The sequence below is a fragment of the Conger conger genome, chromosome 8 (genome assembly GCF_963514075.1).
Source record: "Conger conger chromosome 8, fConCon1.1, whole genome shotgun sequence".
In the NCBI taxonomy this organism is placed as follows: Eukaryota; Metazoa; Chordata; class Actinopteri; order Anguilliformes; family Congridae; genus Conger; species Conger conger.
Genome location: NC_083767.1, coordinates 43,121,497 through 43,143,577, shown reverse-complemented (window position 1 = coordinate 43,143,577; position 22,081 = coordinate 43,121,497). Strand labels below are relative to the sequence as shown.

The 22,081-nt window shown below is 45.4% G+C and overlaps 1 protein-coding gene across 3 annotated transcripts in view; it reads left to right on the top strand.

The window, feature by feature from the left end:
* camk1da (calcium/calmodulin-dependent protein kinase 1Da) overlaps window positions 1-21,278 on the top strand; it is an 87,719-nt gene extending 66,441 nt beyond the window's left edge. For all 3 annotated transcript variants that reach the window (XM_061252208.1, XM_061252209.1, XM_061252211.1), the window contains 6 exons: window positions 9,960-10,035; window positions 13,600-13,712; window positions 15,174-15,252; window positions 18,279-18,366; window positions 19,217-19,433; window positions 21,121-21,278. In XM_061252208.1, coding sequence (XP_061108192.1) covers window positions 9,960-10,035; window positions 13,600-13,712; window positions 15,174-15,252; window positions 18,279-18,366; window positions 19,217-19,433; window positions 21,121-21,278 — 731 coding nt within the window. The remainder of the gene's footprint in view (window positions 1-9,959; window positions 10,036-13,599; window positions 13,713-15,173; window positions 15,253-18,278; window positions 18,367-19,216; window positions 19,434-21,120) is intronic.
* The last annotated feature ends 803 nt before the right edge of the window (window positions 21,279-22,081 follow it).

Here is a 22,081-nt window from a genome sequence, read left to right as displayed (position 1 = left end):
GTTTTGGTTCTAAGGAAAATCCTGCGTATCAGAATGCCTGTGAGTGCTAAAAGCTCCTCGGTGCAGGAGATGTGGTTTCCCATGGGACGACCCATCCCTCTCTCTCTATCTCTCCCTCTCTCTCTGTCTCTCTTCCTCCCTCTACCATCGCTCCCTCTCTCTCCCTTTCTCGCCCATCCGGAAAACAGATCTGCAGATCCACTTTATCACGCGCTGACAGGCCCAGCCCCGCATGGTCTCCTGCTTTTCCCACCGCAACCCGTGTTGTTCAGTCTGCTTACCCGGTAACATGGCGGTCCAAAGCCTTGTATCTAATCTTACTGCACTCAACCGATGTAACATTGTTTTTCTTAATATGTATGGCGCTGCTCTATTATGCCCTGGTCCTATAGTACTCCCTGTCACAGCAACAACACCAACAGCTGTCCTGCGGTCTGAATACACACCCGACGCTGTTTCAGGCCCATCAATTAACCGCGCGTTTGAACTGCAGCTCAAAGCCTCCTTTAAAATCACCTCACGTGAACCCGGGTAGACTCTGTAAAACAGCTTATTTATTCATCGGATCGTTTTGACAGAGCCCATTTTGAGCAGACTGCTCTGTCTTCATCACTGTGCGCTGGATGTATGCTGTGTGACCAGTCCTCCCTGATGAATGCACCCGAGCCTCGCTGTGTTTGTGCAGTACATATACATCCATGAGGCAAATTTGTATCCCTTTAATTGATTGATATTTCTGTAATAAATGAGCCGCGTTATATTTCTATGAGGAACAATCTGTTATGTGTCTGTAGTCAGTCAGAAATGAATAATCGGTGCTTCTGTTTCTCTTATAAAGTGGCAGTAGCAATATTTGGCCAATGAATGAGCGGTAGGCCTATTTGTATAAGAAAGGAGATTGCGTGTAAGAAGCTGTCAGTAAGTGTACGCGTTGTGGAGCTGCTGTATTTCTGTCTCTGAGTTGTGACGGACGCTCTGGAATCGTATTTCCCTCTCGTGTTTACGGGACCCTGAGGACCAGCAGGGCCTTTTCCGAGCCTGGAGAGAGGAGCAGGGCTGCAGTAATCAATCCTCAGCGAAGAGCAGCGTCTAGCGGGAGGAACATGCACACCAGGGCCTTATCCGCACCTGTGCGTCCCGATAGCGTTGTTAGCGGGAGGGCGGACTGCCGGTGGCGGCCCTGAAAACGGACGTTCTAACAATACCCGGACGAGAAACCAGGTGCAGTCGTTACCGTGGAGCTGAGAGAAGATCCTGACGTAGAGCAGGGGTGTCGGTTATACACACAGCTTAAATCCTAGGTGGGACTCAACTAGTTCACAATGCTAAAACACAAAAATGTAGCTGAAAAAGTATGTGTGGGATACAAGGTTCCTATACTGCTGAACACATGTTCTCCCCCTGCTGAAAAATCCAGCTATGCCAGCTTTACCAGCTTGAATATTGAGCTGGTCTGGCTCACCATAAGCTGGTCTAGCTGGGTATGAGCTGGTCAACCAGTATGACCAAGCTGGTCATAAAGCTGAGGTATCTGGTCACCCAGCTAGTGCTTGTAGCTTGTCTGAGCCATTTGAAAACATATTGTCGCTTGAGCTAGTCAAACCATGTCAAGCTGGGAGCTAGTCTTAACTGGTCAACCAGCTACCAGCTGTTTCAAAACTTAGCTTGAGCAGTTTTTTCAGCAGGGTCCTGAAGTGGTTCAGTAGTTGTGAAGTGAATACAAAACGGATGTTTGATGCAGGCTTATGTACGTAGCACGTAGGCAGTGTTAGGATTCTGATCACACACATTATGTGTGTATCCTCAATAGGCCTGTCTGCTGCTCCTGATAAATGAGAATACTAAGCAAGTTGATAAATTAATGAAATGTAATGAAACATTGAAAGTACAGAATTCAAGTGCATTATTGATCCCGCACTGTCCTGCAGAACGTTTTGTTGCCGATTCTGTACTTGATGAAAAGATGAAAAGATCCATCTTCTTTGTCACTCTTTTCTCCGCTCAGCCGTGTTGGTATTTGTCAGGCATTAAAGAAGGGCCATTTTCTCTGTCCCTGAACCATTTTCGCGAAGCGATAAATTAGGGCAGTTATTTCCCAGGCTTTTGAGAGCGCAGGCAGATTTTAATGGGATTCGTGGCGTCCGCGTGGGCATGTTGATTCACGGATAGCGGTTTGTCTCGCCCTCCACGTCTCCCCGACACCTGCTCTTAATGTGGCTTTGTATCTCCATCTGACAGTGACACATCTCTCACCTTTATTAGCTGCTGGACGACATCCTGTCAGTGCGGACTCTGAGCGAAAGCCAGAGAAAAGGTGAAAAGTCAACCTGTCTGCCCCTTCCACTTAGCGCGCCCCCGCTTCTCATCTGGAATCTTTCACTCTTCCCGACAGGCTCACTGACTCACCTCACCCTGCTGTTCTTTGATTTCAGTGATACGTGCGATTCAAATACCTCTTCGCTTCAGTGAACAGCAGCCGTTTCATTACATAACATCGTACTGCTCGTCCTAAAACACTGGGCGTATTCATACGCCCCGCTGTCTGTTGCCAAACCCTGACCGCAGTCTACCGACTGGCCCCCCGGCCCTGCGGAGGGCCCCCGTAATCCCTGTCCAGGAGGTGACGTTTCAGCTGGCCTGGATGTCAGTCCAGCTCGTCACACACGAGCGGATTCTCCGGCTGATCAGGTTTCTGACGACTGCCTGCACTCTTCTGACGCAGTGACTGCGTAGCTCAGCTGTCCGAGTGCAGAGTGCACTGCAAAAAAAGGTCTGTCTAAACAAGTGTTTGAGTCTTTTACCAATACTAAAAATCTTAGATTTTTTTTTTCTCTGAAGTTGAACATGCTCGCTTGTTACTTTTCACTTTACAAATGAAATTGTCTTACCCATTTCGAGATTTGCCAATTGCCGTCAAATAGGATTTAGCATTCGTAAAAATTAATTTAAAAAAATGAATGGCAATTTCTTTACCGATGAACTATTGAATGAACAGGGCGTCCTGCTGCTCTCGCAGATGAACTGCTGGAGTGCAGTGCAGGAGTTTGTTTAACTTGTTCAACTCCCAGAGGTACACAGCAGGATGTGTATGTAATTTATAACTATGGCCACTGGAACTTGACCTGGATACACTGACAGCTATTCAACATGGCCGCTCTTGCCTCACTCGGAGGGCTCCAGTTACTGAGCGTCACTGCCCGTTGTCAACTGTTAGCTCTGTTTGTGGTGTGTTATACGCATACACGGAGACACTTACAGTTGTAGGCACATACGGTCTTTGAATAACCCAGAGACCTGTGTACCTCATTACTTTATGGAGTAATAAAGCAGTAGCTTCCCAGCTCATTTCCTCCTCAGCATAAACAAATGAGCAAACTGAAAAAAGGTACTGTATGTCCTCACTAGTTTTATATGGAGGTCTTCATCATGAAGAAATCCTTCTGTGTCTGTACTTTTCTCTTTAAATGGTCATTTCACCAGCTCTGTTTGCCTCGCCTAGATTCCTGGCTCTGTCCGCTATCAGTGCGTGTGGGTCCTTTCTCTCCTGCAGACATATCCACAACTTTCCAGACCACTAAATATCCCCTGCCTCCAAACAATAAAAGGTCATAAATATGAGTTGGGCTCCTAAAAATAGCACTTCCCAATGATCTAATTCCAAAAAATTCACATTCCTTTGTTAAAATAGAACCCGTTACGTAGCGAGTACAACTGCTGAATTAAAAACAGACCGGCTGTATTTTTTTTGGGTGATTTGGCGAGGGCTGACACTATCTGTCAGGCAGGCCTAAAAAAAGACAAGCAAAGTAGCTGAGCGGTGTAAGGCTCTGATGTCATTCTTGTCCACTCCTTTTGGAGTCCAGGCATAAAATAGTGCTTTATTAATGTCCGCACTGGAGCTCACTGGACTGGCTCTGTTACTGGAATAGGAAGTACCTTCGCAATGGTCAGGTACTACTACACTTCTCACCCCACACATCTCATGTGTAAAAGGTACTTAAAGGAAACTGTCTCTGTAAAATATCAGGACATGAATGTAATGGATTGCTGTTTTTTATAGTGCCTTTCATCTCCAAGATCTCAGAGCCCAGAAGGGAGAGGACTCCTCAGCTGAGGTTTGAGGGAAAGGGCTCGTTAAGATAATTTAAGAGGAGGATGATCGGATGGCCAGAGTGATGTAACTAGGTTGGGAATTCGGCCAGAAGGCCAGGGAACTCGTCAGTATGCCTCCCATGGGTTCTTTAGATCACAGTCAATCAGCAGTGGATGGGCTCCCCCTCTTTAGCCAGGTCCCTCTGAGATTTCTTCCCATTCTTACTACTGTTTTAGGGTTTTTTTTCCCAGCCAGGGAGTTCTTTCCCCCCCAATCACTCAGTTTTTTGGATTCCACGCAATTCCAACGTGAAGCGTCTCTGTGACGGTAAAAAGAGCTATACAGCGCTTTGAGCTTGGGAAAAGTAAAGAAATAAAATGTATTTGTATTATTACAAAGACAATTGAATTGAATTGAATCAGGGTAATCGTGGTTTCATGTTTCATGTTTCATGTTTCATGTTTCATGTTTCATGTTTCATGTTTCATGTTTCACTAGAACGATGTCCTCTCACCTAGCACAGTGTCCCAATCACTGCACTGGGGCATTATGGGATTGTACTGCTTTGCTCAGATGCAAGACTGCCCTCCGATTGGCCCACTAAGAATAGTTGTCCCAGGAGGCTTCCCATCCAAGTCATAATTTTGAACAGCGCCATTTGGCTTTAGCTGTTTGGCTTTAGCAACGAGGATTTATCTCCATGGTGATATACAATATGTGGTCAGAATGAGTTCAGTGCTCTTTGAGAATGAATGTAGTTAAGTTACAAAAATAGCAATACTTGATTTTTATCTTCATTTTAAATATTGCTCATATAAAATTTGAGCTTTTAATAATAACCATTATTATATAATAATAAGAACTAGTAATGATAGCTAAATAATAACGAAACTGAACAAGGTTGGATGTGTGATGTGGATTCCAGGTTTATCAAAATAAATAAAACGCAAAGTTTATTTAAATGCCCTTAAAGACTTAGGGTTGGTTTGCAGATGGGGACCCTCCAGTTCCGCTGGACCCTGCGATTCCGCTGTAAATTTGAAGTCGTCCTTTCTGCAGTGCAAACATCATTGTTGTTCATAGTAAACGTGATTAATGTCACGGCTAACACCGTTGTGTTTCATTCCGGGCCCCTTCCTGAACCCCAACATGAGGTCAGGCGTACGAACACATCATGAATCAGTCCAACACTAAAGACCGACGTGAAACCGTGACCATGTAACCTGGAGTCTCTCCACCTACTGCAACAACTGACAGGCTTTCTATCTCACTCGCCCCAAAGTCTTTATTGGGCTGAGTGGACCGCTGACTGAAATGGAAAGGGCCACGTCAGAGCCGACAAATCACAAATACCCAGCATGCAGCAGACCTCCAAGAGTTTGGCCCTTTGTGTGTGTTGCAAGTCCTATAATTTTATACAGGTGTGATGGTGTATAATGAGAGGGGGAAGCCCAGACCGGCTTAGAGAGTCTCGGGTCTTTGATGTCTCAGTAATAGGGGCCGGACCACCCCCAGCCTCCAAACACAAGGCCCTCCAGAAACGGAGCATCTGATATTGTAGGTGGGTTTTCATGCTGTGTTGTGAGAGAGGGGAGTGCAGCTCTATCTCAGACGATGAAGGATGAGGCTCCCAGACTGATATTAAAACCTGACAGGGGGGTTCAGGAGTCCCTCGAGAGCGCAAAATTTAGTTAGCGCTATGAGGGAGCGAGAGAGATGTTCGGCTCATATTTCTCACAGATGAATACGTCAAACCCCCCACATGAACACACACGCACACACACATACACACACACATACATACATACTTACACACACATACACGCACACACACACACACACACATACATACGAACACACACATGCACGCACGCACACACACACACACACGTACATACAAACACACACACGCACACATACAGACATACGAACACACACATACACACACGTGCACACGCACGCACACACGCACACACATATACATGCATGCATACATACATACATGCACACACACACACACGCGCACACACACACACACACACACACACACACACATACATACATACATACGAACACACATTTACACACACACACACAAACACACACATGCATACATACATTCATGCACGCACACACACACACGCGCATACATATATACATGCACACACACACAAACACAAACCTACACATATTCATAAGGCTCAACCTCAAACCTGTGTCATTTTTGTGTGCCCAATAACAACATTGTTCAGTTTTGTTTGTCCTATTTAACACCGTCTCTAAAAACCATTTTGAGAGGCAGTCGGTTCAACAGTAGCCTGTCCTGTGAGAATATATATATTCCTGTATATCTGTCCAGTGCATACAGGAGTACCAATACCTCTTCAAGGAGATGTTCCTCAGGGTTGAAAATAAGAGAGGTTGTACGTGTGTACTGTAATAATTTATGGTCAGAACACTTCTTTAAAAATTTGATGTACTAGTCCCAAAACCACAGTGCATTATTTAATAGAAGATAGCACAAAAGCATAAAGGGCTGGGGATCAATTCAGAATTTCAGTTGTGTCAAGCTTTTCGTCTTTGAGAAATTAGCAATTACTGTTTGCGTTTAGTCACCCAGCATGTCCAATTGGAATCGGAGACATTTTAAATGAAAATGAATCCCAGAGGAATTACTGCACATCTTGCCAATTTGCGATGGTTTGAGGCTTTCCTGCACGGCGCTGAGGAGGCACAGGCTGTCCTAGGCTAGGATGAGTTCTGTGTGCACGTCTGTCAGGAGACGGGTCATCACCATGGCCACCTCAAGCGGCGCAGAGTCAATCAGGTGCAGGCGATATTGGATTCTGGGAGATAAGAGGCTGCATGAGCGAGCCAGTCGAGCTGCTGTTTACTGCACCCCGGGCACCGCGCTGAGAGATATCCCCTGGCCTGCTTCCACCTTCTCTCTCTCTCTCTCTCTCTCTCTCGCTCTCTCTCTCTCTCCCTCTTCATCTCCCTCTCCCTCTCTCGCTCTCTCTCTCTCTCCCTCCCTCCTTCTCTCCTCTCTCTCTCTCTCTCTCTCTCTGTGTGTGTGTGTGTGTGTGTGTTTGTTTGTGTGTGTACTGTATGAGTGTGTGTGTACTGTATGTGTGAGCATGTGTGTGCGTTTTTGTGTAGTGTGTATGTATGTGTATGTCTGTACGGGCATTTGTGTGTGTGTGTGTGTGTGTGTGTGTGTGTGTGTGTGTGTGTGTGTGTGTGTGTGTTTGTGTATGTATGTATGTGTGTGTGTGTGTGTTGTGTTTTTGTGCATGTGCGTTTGTATTTGTGTTTGTGTGTGTGTGTGTGCGTGTTTGTTTTTTTGCTGGTGCATTTGTGTTTGTGTTTGTGTGTGTGTTTGTCCTCTCGATGGGCAAGGGCAGTTGTGCAATGCCTTTGAGCACAGAGAACAGATGCTGTAACGGAACACACCAGACTTAGCAATAACAAAATACTTGGCCTTGCCTACAATCACACAAATATCCTGTGTTGCCCCAAGGATCTTGTACATGCTTGGTTTAGACTTGGAGGATTTTGAAGTGCATTTCTGAAAAGCATATTCTGCACTCTAAATATGGCGAGCGAATGTAAATGTATCCTTTGGGGTGAACCCAGTATTCTTTCACAGAGAGTGAAGTCCTGTCACTCAAAGGGTTTATATATGGAACAGTGAAAGATGATTGTGTTGCGTCCTCACTTGGAAAATGAAATGAATTCCCCATTTGATGTTTACACAGCATGTCCTTTTACGGACCCGAGCTCAACTCTGTTTTTTTTTCTTTTGTAAACAAAGGCACAGTTCATAAACCCATCTTTAAAATCAAACCGAGGAACCCTCAATATTTTCCCTTGTTAATTGGAAATTAAACATCGGGCTGGTGGAAAAATCCATGAAAATCCTCCAACCATGAAACCATTTCGCTTCATTTCTCTGATTTGTTTGTTTTTGTGGCTTTTTTCTATCGTTCAAAACTTGTCTTGCTGAAAATTACATTACCCTCAGTTGTCTGCTGCGGCCTGAATTGTTGCGATGATGGTCACCGTTGTTTTTGTGTGCGGTCGTGTTTGTTGCTAGGTAGCGGTTGAAGCTGGCTTCCCCCGATAATTGCGGACAGCCAAGTTGAAGGGAATGGCAAGCATTCTCTCAGCCTCAGTAATCAACCCCAGAGATCACGTGACTGACCAATTACCCATCGAGCTTCTGACCGGAGGTGCTACCGCCTTTGGCTGTATCAGGTTTTTATACTGGGCTCACGTTGGCATAGAAGAATAAACATATTGCAGTATTTAACCTACACACACACACACACACACACACACCAATGCATGCACAGCGGAAATAGTACAGATATGCAGCTGGTGAATAGGCCGTGACACGCACACCCACTCACACATGGCTGTACCGTTTACACATACAGTTTTTACTGCAAGTTGTTTTGGCTTCTTAGGAGAATCCTGTGATCCAGTGTATCTACAGTACATGCTTCCATGCTTATACATGTACACACACACACACAGGCAGTTGGAATTCAGATGCTTCTGTGTATACACACACACACACACACACACAGCCCACACACACAGGGCTCCTTGGATGGGAATGCCTCCTGAGGGCTTTGAGAAAATAAACTCGCTGGCTGTTAAGTTTGGGTTACTGCTTTCCATATGTCCTTGTGTCTTACAACCGACACAGCTTCCTGTGAGCCCCGTCATTCCCTCGACCATAACTCCATAACGCAGTCACGCGTCCAGTCTAGTCCACTGTAACGACCTCTCTCTTTGCTGTTGATAGGGTGCTAATAGACACGGAATGGAGAGCGCGCAGAGAGAGGGAGAAGAGCAGCGTAATGCTACATATCTGTGATTATTTGAAATGCTAAAGCAATAGCAGCATAATGCAACATATCTGTGATTGTGTGACGTGAAGCAGTGTACTGGCAGCTCCCTACAGCCATGACTGTGTTCACAATGTCACACTGCCTTGGGTGCCATACTGCTTTTAGAAAAGGGTTACAATGTATAGAAACACTTCATTGATTACACAGTCTTATTTATTTTGTAATGTTATTTCATAAGTGCTGTTACGGTTTGTGTGTGGAGTGATACAGGCCGTTTGAATGGCTGTATTGGATTTCCAATCACTAAAATGCGGTCTCGGCCAATCAGCAGTCAACAACCCATTTTATAATAATGTACAGTAGAACAAAATATCTGTTTATGTGTGGTTTAGATGTACATTACATTAAAACCTTATGTATCCATCAAGAGAGGGAGAACCGTGGATATGTCGAGTCTCCTGAGTCGCATGTTGCTGATGGGAAATTCCGAATTAGGGAATTGGAGCCCCATATTCAGACCAATGTTGGGTACCAATATCTTTTGAGAAATAAATTAATAAAAGAGAGTAATAGGACATGCCTTTCGGGGAGGTAGTGATTGGTGCTCCCCTGCTGGTGAAATGCACTGTGGGATCCAGGTCAGGTTCAGTTCACTCATAGTGAGCTAGCAGATGTGCTGGTTTTGCAGGTACTACACACATCCTGTCCTCAGTAGCCTTTCACACATGCGTTTGGATGTACAGGAAATCCCACACTATTAAAGGTTTCCACATGGGTCTGGTTTTGGAGAGAAATCCTCGAAGCCGCTCCGAGGCCCCGTTGTGCTGTGAAACAGCCGCTGGCGCTCTGTGCCGTGTCCAGGGGCGTGCTGCAGCTCAGATGGAGTAACTCTGGAGGTTCTCCTCTCCAGGAGTTATCCGTCCCCATGGCTGAAGGAATGGTTTCCTGAGTGACCCGCCGGTCCCTGTGCGCTCTCACTCGGCGTCTTCCTGTGCTCTCTCTCACAGCTCCGGAGGTGCTGGCCCAGAAGCCCTACAGCAAGGCGGTGGACTGCTGGTCCATCGGCGTGATCGCCTACATCCTGTGAGTACACCCCGCCCCTCTCGTCACACACTCCGGGCTCATTATACTCGTTTCTTTAATCCGTCCTCGGTGCTTGGTTGACCCGGAAGTCGACTGAGGTCCGCCATCTTTAAGGATTTTCCGAGTTTCCACCCCATTAAAAACGCCCCTTGAAGGAGCTAGGAGGCTCCTGAAGGATGCCCGAGCAAGGAAACGCGAGCACGTCCTTTGCAGAAGTATTTTTTCAGAATTCATGACGTGAAGTGATGGACCTGTGGATCCTCCGCTCCCCGTTTGCCATGTTTGCGTTTGACATGGAAAGAGCTGGCAATGACGTTCCATTTTTCCCAATACCCTTTTCTTCAATACCTGTCCTTGTGTCTTTTCCTTGTGTACTTTCCTTGCGTCCTCCATTGGGTGCAGCTTAGGAGCTGGGTAAGAATGTGAGGAAAGGATACAAGGTAAAAAATAAACGAGTGGAAAGAGCCCTCTGAACCACCGGACCTTACACGCTGGTTCTGACCCCTTCTGACCCCTTCCTCCTGTCCCCAGTTTGGGTCTCTCACTCCCCCCTCTCCCCTCCAAGTGGGACCAGTGTTTCCCAATGCTGAATAAACAATGGGGCTTGTTTTGTATCAATTGTGTTTGGATAAAGAGAGGGAGGAACCTCTCAGGAGGAAAATGGTCATTGTTAAGTCCACTAATAAAGATAATCCACTAAAGATAATTTATATGCGTTTTATGGAGCAAGATGTGCTCTATTATAGTTAAAGATACTCAGCTGGAGTTCGCACTTGACATTTGGCTGCATTTCCTCTCCTTCTGGGCAGTCAGAAGTATGATTAATTACAGTCGGTTGAGGTCACAATAACAGTGTTTGATTCCTAAGATTCAACTTTAATTTCTAAGGAAAATTGGAAACTAAGTTTGTCTCCCACAACTGTAGTCTGGCTGCTCAAGTATGCAGTATTTTGACCAAATAATGGAGAATCTCCCTTTCTTCCTCTCTCTCTCTATTACTCTCTTTACATCTCTTGGATTTTCCTCTTGAAGTTTATTTGTGAAATGTTGAGTAATAATTAAAGTAAAGAATTGTTTGTCTCCATTAAGTGCTAAAATAAAGGGGAATCAAATTTTTGTCTCTCTCTCCCCCTCTCCTCCCTCTCTCCCTTTCTCCCCCCCCTTCTCTCTCTCTCTGTCTCCCTCTCTCTTTCTTTCTCTCACCCCACTCTCTCCTTACTCTCCTCTGTGTGTTACTTTGCGTGTAGCTCTAAGCTCCATTCTATTGCTAGTTGTGGCCTGTGATGCAGCTGAAGCCTGCTTTTCCACCCATGTTTACCTCCAGCCGTTTAAGTGTATGGTCATTGTGCACTTGGATTTTGAGCCTGTAATTGTTGTACTCTAAACAGTCTGGCAGGTGGTGCTTGGCCTGAGGCTAGACACATAGAAAGAACAGAACACAGTGTATCAGGGAGCCCTTGGATAGAATCTGTGAGAAGACGTTTTCCCCTTTACATAGAAAATAAATAGGGCTATTATTGTCCTGTTAAGAGCGTGGAAAGTGCAATTTAAAAACAGTGTGACAACCAGTAAGCTGTTGAAGTAGTAACTATACAGTATACAGGTCAATATTTGACTTCCGTGTAAAGTGGATTTGTGGACAAAAGCAAATACATGACAGAGCGTGAAAATCATGATGGCGGTATACTGTATATCATATAGTTGTCTTGGCAACCATGGTAAGAGCTGTGCAGGCCTGTCGTATTGTTAAGGCTATACTTTCACCTTTAAAGCAGTGGCTATTTGCTGTGCCCTACATAGGCTTAGGGCAAATCTAGAGCACTGGGAAATATGCTGCAGGATATGACTAAAACAGGTCAAAGGTCAAATGACACAGGGATAGAGAGCTATAAATTGATTTATTAAGTCATGCAGTAGGTCACATGTCAACCAATCAACAGGAGGGGTCCAGGTGACCCTGCATATGATGTGTGAAAAACATTTCTTTCCGTCTGGAAATTGTTATTTTCTTACTCTAGATCTAGACTTCTCTTTCTATTACTGCTCATAATAAGTTCTCAAAGGTCCAAACTCCTTTAAAAGTAGCATTATTGAATATGGCAGATTTATGAAAGAGTTGCTCAAAGTGATGCTGAGGGTGTTCTCGATGTGCTGCGGGTCTTTGAAGATGATGTGTTCTCTATTGACCAAGACACATTTCCATCAGAGATATGCTGGTGAATCTTTTCATCGGAAAACGGGTGTGATGGTTCAGTTCTGGCTGACATTTTTAAGATTTATTTTGGGAACGACACAAAATGAAGATGGAGATAAATGCTTCAAGCACAGCATGCTGCTGACAGGTTGCTCTGTAAATATGTTGATTTGTTTTCAGATATTGTTCATCCCAGTTTGGCACTAATATGGTGATGATTATTTACATCTTGGAATCCAAAAGAGTCAGATTCAATTTGAGGAAAATATACTGAAATTTTCTGTTAAAAGTATGCTCTTGTTTGATGTTCCAAAAGTCATACAAATCAGGCTCTCGGTACATTTAAGCAATGTTGAATATTTTTTTCAGTAAATGGATTGCCAGTATCTGTAGAAACGTGTAACAAATACATCACTGACGCTCCCTGCACAATTATTTTCTCTTGTCCTCATAATACTAACAGCAAAATGATAATAGTACCTCCATTACACTGGGCTGTGCCCCAGAAAACATTGAAACTAGCAGTGATCAGACCGGCAGTGAGGGATTCTTAACAAAGCCCTGGGAAAATCAAAAGGATGAATATTTGAGTTTATGTCGCATTGTTCGTCTTCTCTCAAATTACCGTTTCTGAATGTCCCTACTAATTTGTCCCTCAAAGATGCTGGAGTGATTAGTGGAACCTTTAGGCCCTGACGAATCAGGGTCTCATGCACGGTTAGGCTCCTATCAGGTGTGAAGATTGCTTTTGGTAATCGGCTGAAATGATTAATTCCTTCACAAACAAACCGGGTTTGGAATCTGAAATGGACGACGGTTGGAACATGAGAGCATAAAAGAAATACAAACCCGATATTGCCAAAATGAAGCGGAAAATTGGGAGGATGTAGAATTCTCTCTTTGCGTGTGTATGCAGCGAGAAAGGAATTTTAATACAGTTTATATATTTAACCAAATCTCTGCTGCAGAATTAGTTCCGTCATAGTAGTGAGAGGTTTGAGAAGCTTAAAGTTCTATGTTTTCTGGGCAAAATGGAACGGCTCCAAATGATTTGCCCCATATTTAACTCGCAAAGCTCATCTCCGATATTGTTTATTTGGGTTAAATTGTGTCTTTGTATAACAACCACATTATTGTGGTGCAAAATTTTTTTAAAAGTAGCTGCAGTTTTATGTTACAGACATTATCTATTCTGTCTAATGCGCTACCTGGAATTCTCACCTGTGACCTTTGACCTACCATTCTGACTGAAAATAAATTCAGTTGCAATGTCCGACTCAAAGGGACAACCTGAAAGTGTTTACAGATGAAGAGCCAGCTCACTGTGATTGGCCTTGTTCTCAGTTTTAACCGCACTTTCTGTCAAATAGCTTGTGTGGCTACCCGCCGTTCTACGATGAGAACGACTCCAAGCTTTTTGAGCAGATCCTGAAGGCCGACTATGAGTTTGACGCCCCCTACTGGGATGACATATCCGATTCAGGTGAGCTCTGCGGAACGAGTGGGGTGTACAAATGTGTATTTGCTTGCATGTGTGATTCTGTAAAAGGAGTATTTTTCTGTTTCTTGTTAGCGTATGATTTGTCAGTACATATCCACTGCCCTTTGTACTGTAAATACTTGCTGCGAGCAGAAAAACCATAAAACAAAGTACAAAATAACATATTATAGCTTTAAATACATAGACTAGCCATTTAGAGTCTATTTAATTCACCCAGAGCTGGCTAATGCAATGTTTTGCTCTTAGCCGCAGCATCCTGGCTATTGTTGCAGTTTTGTAGTCAGAGTTGGGACAATGCATTATTTGTGATTTAATGCACTTTTGAATATTATCATTAGACTGTCGTTCTCTCAGAAAACTGCAAAGCTATCTAGAAGTTGGAGTGTGATTATCATGGCTGGCAGTTTGTGTTGTGTTAGTTTTGCCGTTTCATTCGAGTCATCAGATACACTGTTGAGCTCTGTTGTGAGAGGCTTGTGCCATGCATGTGTATTGAACGATGCTGTCGATGGCATTGCTATTATGAGAGCGAATGACATATGTTTATCATGCAGGCATGAATGAGACTGATCTGTATTTTAATAATCCTGTCAGTGTAGTGTAGAGCCCTTTCTGAGCGCGCTCCCCAGACGTCCAAACCGTTCTGATCCATGTGGTTTGCATACCGCCTCCCTCACTCCGCTGGAATGCTGAGGGGAGAGGTCGCCAGGATCGCCGATCCAGACCCTACAGATCTGAGCCCAAATGTGGGGGCCGCAATGTGGGGGCCATGCTGGCCCCATACCCTGGCCCCGCGCCAGTAGCCTGCAGGGGCCCGTCCCGGAGCAGACGCAGTCACTCACATACCTCTCCCCTCTGACTGCCAGTAAAGCGTGAATAAGGGCCCCTTGGTTTACAGGAAAAGAGCTCTGACAAATCAACCATGTATTTGTTAAACAAACACGAGTCGACGTGTCACGACTGCCCAGAGATTTCTAATCTTAACAGTTATTTTTACATGCTTTTCTGGTGTGTGTGTGTGTGTGTGTGTGTGTGTGTGTGTGTGTGTGTGTGTGTGTGTGTGTGTGTGTGTGTGTGTGTGTGTGTGCCTGCGTGTGCGCGTGTGTGCTCTGTGTGTACTGTATGTATCTGTGTGTGTGTGTGTCTGTTTGTGTTTGTGTGTGTGTGTGTGTGTGCCTGTGTGCCTTGCCTGTGTGTGTGTGTGCCTGTGTGTACCCGTGTGTGGGTGCCTGTGTGCATCTGCATCTGCATCTGTATCTGTATCTGTATCTGTGTGTGTGGGTGTGCGTGTTGTTTGTGTGTGTCTTCTGTGCATGTTGTCTGTGTGTGTGTTGTGTGTGTCTGTGCATGTTGTCTGTGTGTGTGTTGTGTGTGTCTGAGACTGAGGGCAGTTCTATTCACATGAGGTTGTAACAAACAGAGATGTGTTCATGTGTTTTACAGCAAAAGATTTCATCAGCAGCTTAATGGAGAAAGACCCTGCTAAGAGGTACACCTGTGACCAGGCTCTGCGGCACCCCTGGTGAGTCCATTTCAGACAACACTATCTTTGTTCATATGGTCGAAATACCCCATAAATCCTCAAACCCTATTATACAGTGACCAAATCTCATAACATGTCCTTCACTGCAAAAACATAACTTAATAGTAACTAATGCACTGAAAAAGCTCTGTAACAAACTTGATTTAGATACGCTTTGAACGTGAAGCAGTCTTCCAGCGCACCGTGAACGCATTGGGAATGTGTTATTAATAAATATGTTGTGAAAGCGTCACCATCAGGGTGTGAGCGCTCCTCGAATACGCTTTGCCCAATTAATGAAGCTCATGGGGTCCAAATGTCTTCGGTGAGGTCAGCTCTCCTGGGCGGGGGAAAAGAAAATCTGCTGAATGAACGTGTCCCAATTAGCCTCTGGTGTGCTTAGCGACACATCAAGGATTCTAGCACACTAATCACAAATTACAGTTATATTCCGCAGAGCTGTCGTGACAAAGCTAATGAGTCAGACACGCTGGGTCGATAGCATGATGGGAATGACACCATGAGGTTGATCTGCTGCCTGGGAAATGTGCCCTGCTCCAAAACACGGAAGTCAACACCAAAGAAGTGCTATTATGCAGTTTAAAGTGGAAATGAACAGAAACTCACACTCTACAGAGGAGCAATGAATGCACACTCAAGTTTGATGCTGAGCTATCAGAGAAAATAATTTTTCCCAAATTTAAACATGCATTTTGCAAAGTCATTTCCATTACCAGTGTTTTGTTATTACATGGCAGTGGTGTGGAAGGGCCGCTGTCATAAACTGGTGAACTGTTGGTAGAGAGCGTGGGACTTTCTTACTCAGCACTTTGTTAAAACTGCAATACGATTATTTTGATATATTTTGCGGTACATCATTAAAACCGCATTGTGAACTCAAACTGTAAGGTTTGTTAACCTACCTCACATCAGTAAGTGTGCTTGGATCCTAAAATTACATTCTTTGCCATTCTGAGATTGTAATACTAGAACCAAAGCTTATTAAAGTGTAGGATGTGGCAGAGCAAAATTAAGTAGCCTAGGGGGCGCTACAGAGCATAAGTAGCCAAGAGCGAATTAGATGTTGGAATGGAACAGTTACTTCTGCCACAACTCACAGCCTGTTATGTGGTTTAATTTCTTATTATTTTAATCAGAAATGAGAAATTGGCTTGGATTGAGATCTAACGAGTCTGCTGGGCTGTTACAGGGTAGTAATTGTGCTGTAAAGTACTGTGCTGTGTTCAGTGGCTTTGGATTTTGCTTATTAGCCGGTATTGTCTTGATTTCATCCAGCTTGTTATCCCAGACCAGCGGGAAACTCGGGCCCAGAGTCTAGCCTTCAGAGCTTCGTCTGTGGTTTTTATAGATCAAGAGCTGCATGCTGTTTCGAAACACTGTGTGAGCACATAGTTATGAGCTGCCAGTCCAGCTCCATCAGGAGTCAGTCAACAGATGTCCATAACTTTGACCTCCAAATAAAAACAAGTGTAGTGTTTTCTTCACAATCTGTCTTATTTGTTGTTGTTGATCGGCGAACTGGCTGAAGAGGTTTGTGAAGGAAAGGAACTGACGCTTGCAGGGATTATGTTAAGGGCATGTGTTGACTGAACACAAGCCTCTGGCTTTCTGTCCAAAGGGAAATATATAGTCAACAGCAGAGAGGCAGGGGGTCTGGTGCTACAACGTTTTTAAGCTTCATGGCCGTCACAGTGAGGCTGTGATTAGTGGGCTGTCTTAGCAGAGAATAGTGGCTTCTGTTTGCCTCCCAAGACATAGTTTGGTTTTACAGTACAGTGCCTGTGGAAAGTATTCACTCCGCTTCTCTTTTTCCACATTTTGTTATGTTACAGCCTTATTCGAAAATTGATTAAATTCATGTTTTTTCCTCAGCAATTTACTCACGATACCCAAAAAAAGGTTTTTTAGACATTTTTTCAAATGTATTAAAAATAAAAAACTGAAATGCCACATGTACCATTGAGCCACCTTTGGCAGCGATTACTGCCTCAAGTCTTCTTGGGTATGATGCCACAAGCTTGGCACACCTGTATTTGGGGTATTTCACCCATTCTTCTCTGCAGATCCTCTCAAGAGCCTCTCAAGCTCTGGGGAGGGCCGCTGCACAGCTATTTTCAGGTCTTTCCAGAGATGCTCGATCGGGTTCAAGTCCGGGCTCTGGCTGGGCCACTCAAGGACATTGACAGACTTGTCCCGAAGCCACTCCTGCATTATATTGGCTCTGTGCGTAGGGTCCTTGTCCTGTTGGAAGGTGAACCTTCACCCCAGTCTGAGGTCCTGAGTGCTCTGGAGCAGGTTTTCATCAAGGATCTCCCTGTACTTTGCTCCATTCATCTTTCCCTTGATCCTGACTAATCTCCCAGTTCTTGCCGCTGAAAAACATCCCCACAGCATGATGCTGCCACCACCATGCTTAACTGTAGGGATGGTATTGGCCAGGTGATGAGAGGTGCCTGGTTTCTTCCATACGTGACGCTTGGCATTCCGGCCAAGAGTTCAATCTTGGTTTCATCAGACCAGAGAATCTTGTTTCTCATGGTCTGAGAGTCCTTTAGGTGCCTTTTGGCAAACTCCAAGCAGGCTGTCATGTGCCTTTTACTGAGGAGTGGCTTCCATCTGGGCAATCTACCATAAAGGCCTGATTGGTGGAGTGCTGCAGAGATCGTTGACCTTCTGGAAGGTTCTCCCATCTCCACCGACAAACGCTGGAGCTCTGTCAGAGTGACCATTGGGTCCTTGGTCACCTTCCCGACCACGACCCTTCTCCCCCGATTTCTCAGTTTGGCCGGGGGGCCAGCTCTAGGAAGAGTCCTGGTAGAATAAGACTGTAACATAACAAAATGTGGAAAAAATTAAGCGGAGTGAATACTTTCCGTTGGCACTGTATATCATTCCAAAACATTTTTTCCTTCTGTTTTCTCTGTAGATTGCAGTAGTGATTATAATTAATGACATATTACTGCATTAAGGGCTCAAATTTGTTGTTTTGTTATTATTTTTCTTAGGATCGCTGGGGACACTGCTCTTTGCAAGAATATCCACGAGTCCGTCAGTCGACAGATCAAGAAGAACTTCGCTAAGAGCAAATGGAGGGTAAGTGCTTGTTGTGAGGGGTCTGACGATGTTAGAAATTAAACTGGCTCCTCTTTTTTCTGGATTTATGGACAAGAGCCCTGTGATTAATTGTGCTGCATTCTGTTGAAATTCCAAACCATGGTAGACTGAAAAAAACAAAACAAATTTGGTGGCTGTAGGGGCCGTCTGGTTGCCAGACTGTTTGATGGACTCTTCTTCACTTTTCTGCATAGTCATGGTATGATTCCTTTGCCATCTGTTCTTATCTTGTGTGACACCTACATTAAATCTCTCTGTGCAAGGACGTGTGTGAGCCAAAAGCTAGGTGGACCATACGGTTGGCTCTATTCCTGCAGTTTGAAGCACCTTGATGTAAACTATTGAAGCAAACCCCCTCTACAGGGGTCTTCTGGGCCCAGAACCAACAACCTTCCAGGGTCAGGGCAGATACTGTGACTGAACTCTATCTCAAGTTAAATTCAAACTCTAAATGCTTCTCTGACAGGTAATACATTTGTACGTTGGGGCATCTTGTAGCCTAAGGTACATGACTGGGACCCGGAAGGTTGGTGGTTCAAGCCCCAGTGTAGCCACGATAAGCTGTTGGGCCCTTGAGCCAGGCCCTTAACCCCACATTGCTCCCAGGGGGATTGTCCCCTGCTTAGTCTGCTCAGCTAAATAAGAAATTCAATTCAATTTGTGAATAATGAACAGATTAACAGTGAGCACTATATAGTCTAACTTTGATGACTGATTAATAATTGTAAAGGAAACCACAATAGAAAATGTGTAGAAGTACAGTTACAGTATTTATCTCTCTGCCCTCGCTCCTGTCCTCACTCCCCGTGTCTCTCTCTCGCACTCGTAGCAAGCCTTCAACGCCACTGCAGTGGTGCGTCACATGAGGAGACTGCAGCTGAGCAGCAGCATAGACAGCGCTAACCACCCGAGCCACAACCGGAACCAGAACCAGAACCAAAACCAGAACCAGAACCAGAACCAGAATGCAGCACACATCAAGAGCCCGTCCACAGACTCCACCACGGCCGTCACCACCACCGCCACCACCACACCCCGGAAGGACTGTAAGTCCTGCCCTCACAACTCCCCATGGACCAGGCCAAACAAACATTACTCCGCTTTCATCATTAACCAACCAACCAACATCCGATCCCATGAAATACAGTAACAAAACAAGCATAAGCCAGGTTCCGTCATTAACCAACCAATAAAAACCAGCATAAACCAGCTTCCATCATTAACCAACCAATCAAAACCAGCATAAAAAAGCTTCTATCATTAATTAATTTATCAAACCCAAAATAAGCCAGCCACCTGATTAACTAAACTAACAAAACCAGCATATTCCAGTTACTATCTTTAACATAACTCCCCTCCACTGAAAACACATACATCTTCCACAGTAACAACATGAATACATCTTCCACAACAACAACATCCCATCCCAGCTCACAGCAGCTCATTGCAGCCGGTAGCATTTCTTACAGCTTACAGCATCCTCCCGATGCCTCACAACAACGTGGTCTTTCTGGGAAATATGTCTTCACTCCTAATGTGTCCCGAAACATTTCTGTCTGTTTGTGAGAGGCTTTCTCTGTGGTCAATTAGGCAACCTACCAGGGACAATCTGGCCCAGATACCAGTCCAGTGAATCAGCCTAAGCTGGCCCGGGTGCAACCTGACCCCCAAACCCCCCCTCCCCAGTGCCTGCAATGGCGGTGTCGGGCACATAAACCCAATTTCGCCAGTGCTCAATACAGTACCTGTAACAGGATCTGCCTGTGTCCTTCCAGAAGCACACTCGGTACCTAAAAACACTGGGCTAATTCGCTAATGCACAACCTCCCCCGGGCGGCCATTAAAACACCACCGGAATAAACAGGTTATCCCATGGAAAATTCCAGGGATTTCATGTGCTTATGGCTGGCTTATATTTCTTCAGTTGGTACTAAAATAATATACTGCTGTTGAACCGGTCATTCCATACTATAGAGCTCGATGTTAGCTTGAAATGCACGTGGTCTGATGCAAATAGATATAACGGTGTGACACTTCTTTGGCGCGAGTACGCTGTCTTGGAATGTGTCTGGGTGTTTTGTGTTCAGTTGAATGATTTACTGGGCAACGCTGGAGTTCTGTGTGTGTGTCGGATGTCACTGTGTTGGTATTACTGTAGGGGACAAGGCCGTCTACCTCAGTTTGCCTCAGTTTGTGTTTACTAACTGTTCACTGACGATTGCTAAAAGTCTGAAAAGGTGTGCAGAGTGAACAAAACAGGCCCAAAGTGGAAGAGACAGAGTGAACAGTATGTTAGCTTCTTATAAAACTCCACCTGTGGTCCATCGGCTCTCTTTCTTATTCTCATACTCATCTTAATTAAACAATGGTCGTCAAGGAAGTAGAATCTTCAATTTCAAACCCTTCAGCGGGGATACTCTGTGGAAATCCTACTTGTTGAATGAGTGTTTGGATCACAAAATGGCCGCCCTCCTGCTTTGTCCAGGTTACTTCTGCTCTTTGCAGGGGTGGTCTCACGTTCAAGGCTCTCTGTCTTTGCTTGTGTCTGTTTCGGCTCTTTCAGGGCATTGCTCTGTAGCTCCTGCCTCTGTAGTGTGGAATTAGCCCCCTGTGCTAACATCACAGGGCCCTGCTGTTCTGTTGCTAAGGGCGATGGCTGTGCGGCAGTTGGTGGGCTTGTGTGTCTCCTTCCCATAATGCTCCATGCTGTGCCCTCCTGTTGTTTCTGAACAGGTACTCCGGCACCCCCCACCCCCTGTAGTCTGGAGTCGGCAGCCTCCAACCCCGCGGGGGCCCTGTCGTCTGTAGGGGCGGTCCTCCCCCCCGTGGGGGCGGAGCAGCTCAGGCCACGCCCCTCCACCGTCAGCACTGTGCACACGGGGACCAAGTGACGCCAGGTTCCGCGGGGAGCGAGCTGGGAGGCTACGGCGCTGTGAGGGGGGGGGGGGGTCCGCACCTCGGTCCCACCCCACCCCCCCACACACAGCGCCCACACCTGAAAAAAACCCCCCAGCTCGCCCCTCGCCCTGCCCCTCCAACGCACCTGGGAGGACTGGATGAGCAGAGGACTTTAAAAAACCGCCATATTTTCTACCGTCTCCTTCCGACACGAAGCCCCCCCCCCCCTCCCTCTCCCCCGCATGGCGTTACCCAGCACATCGCATCTGCATGAGGTCTCCACCGGTCTCCTCCACCACCTCCGGCTCCAAGCCCTGCCGCCGGGGAGACTCCCTCCCGCAGAGCGTCCAGAACGTTCCGCGGGTGAAAAGGCAACAGCTCGGCGCGCGTAGTCCGGAGGTCCGAAGGATGACTCGGGAAGGATCGTTTTTACACAACTCAACTTTGTACCAATCTAGTAATTCTTATCTGTAATTCAGTCGAGTGACTCTAGTAACTGTGGTTCATCCTCTTTTGAGTTTCTGCTGTCGTCTCTTTATTTTGTTTTTCGCGGGTTGTGCTGCTTGCTTTTTCAGTCGAAAAGCTGTACCTGATTATTCAAGTGTTTCATTTCTTGCGTTGTGATTTCAGGGGACTTCGATGTCTCTGTGGCTGATCTGTTCGCACAGTACTGAAGTGCTTAAAGAGTACCAAATGACTGTTGAAGGATGTTTTCTTTGAAAAGCATTGCTTGATGTCTTGTACAGTAGCTTTAGTTGAATTCTCAGACATGACAAGCTGATTATTGAGTTCTATT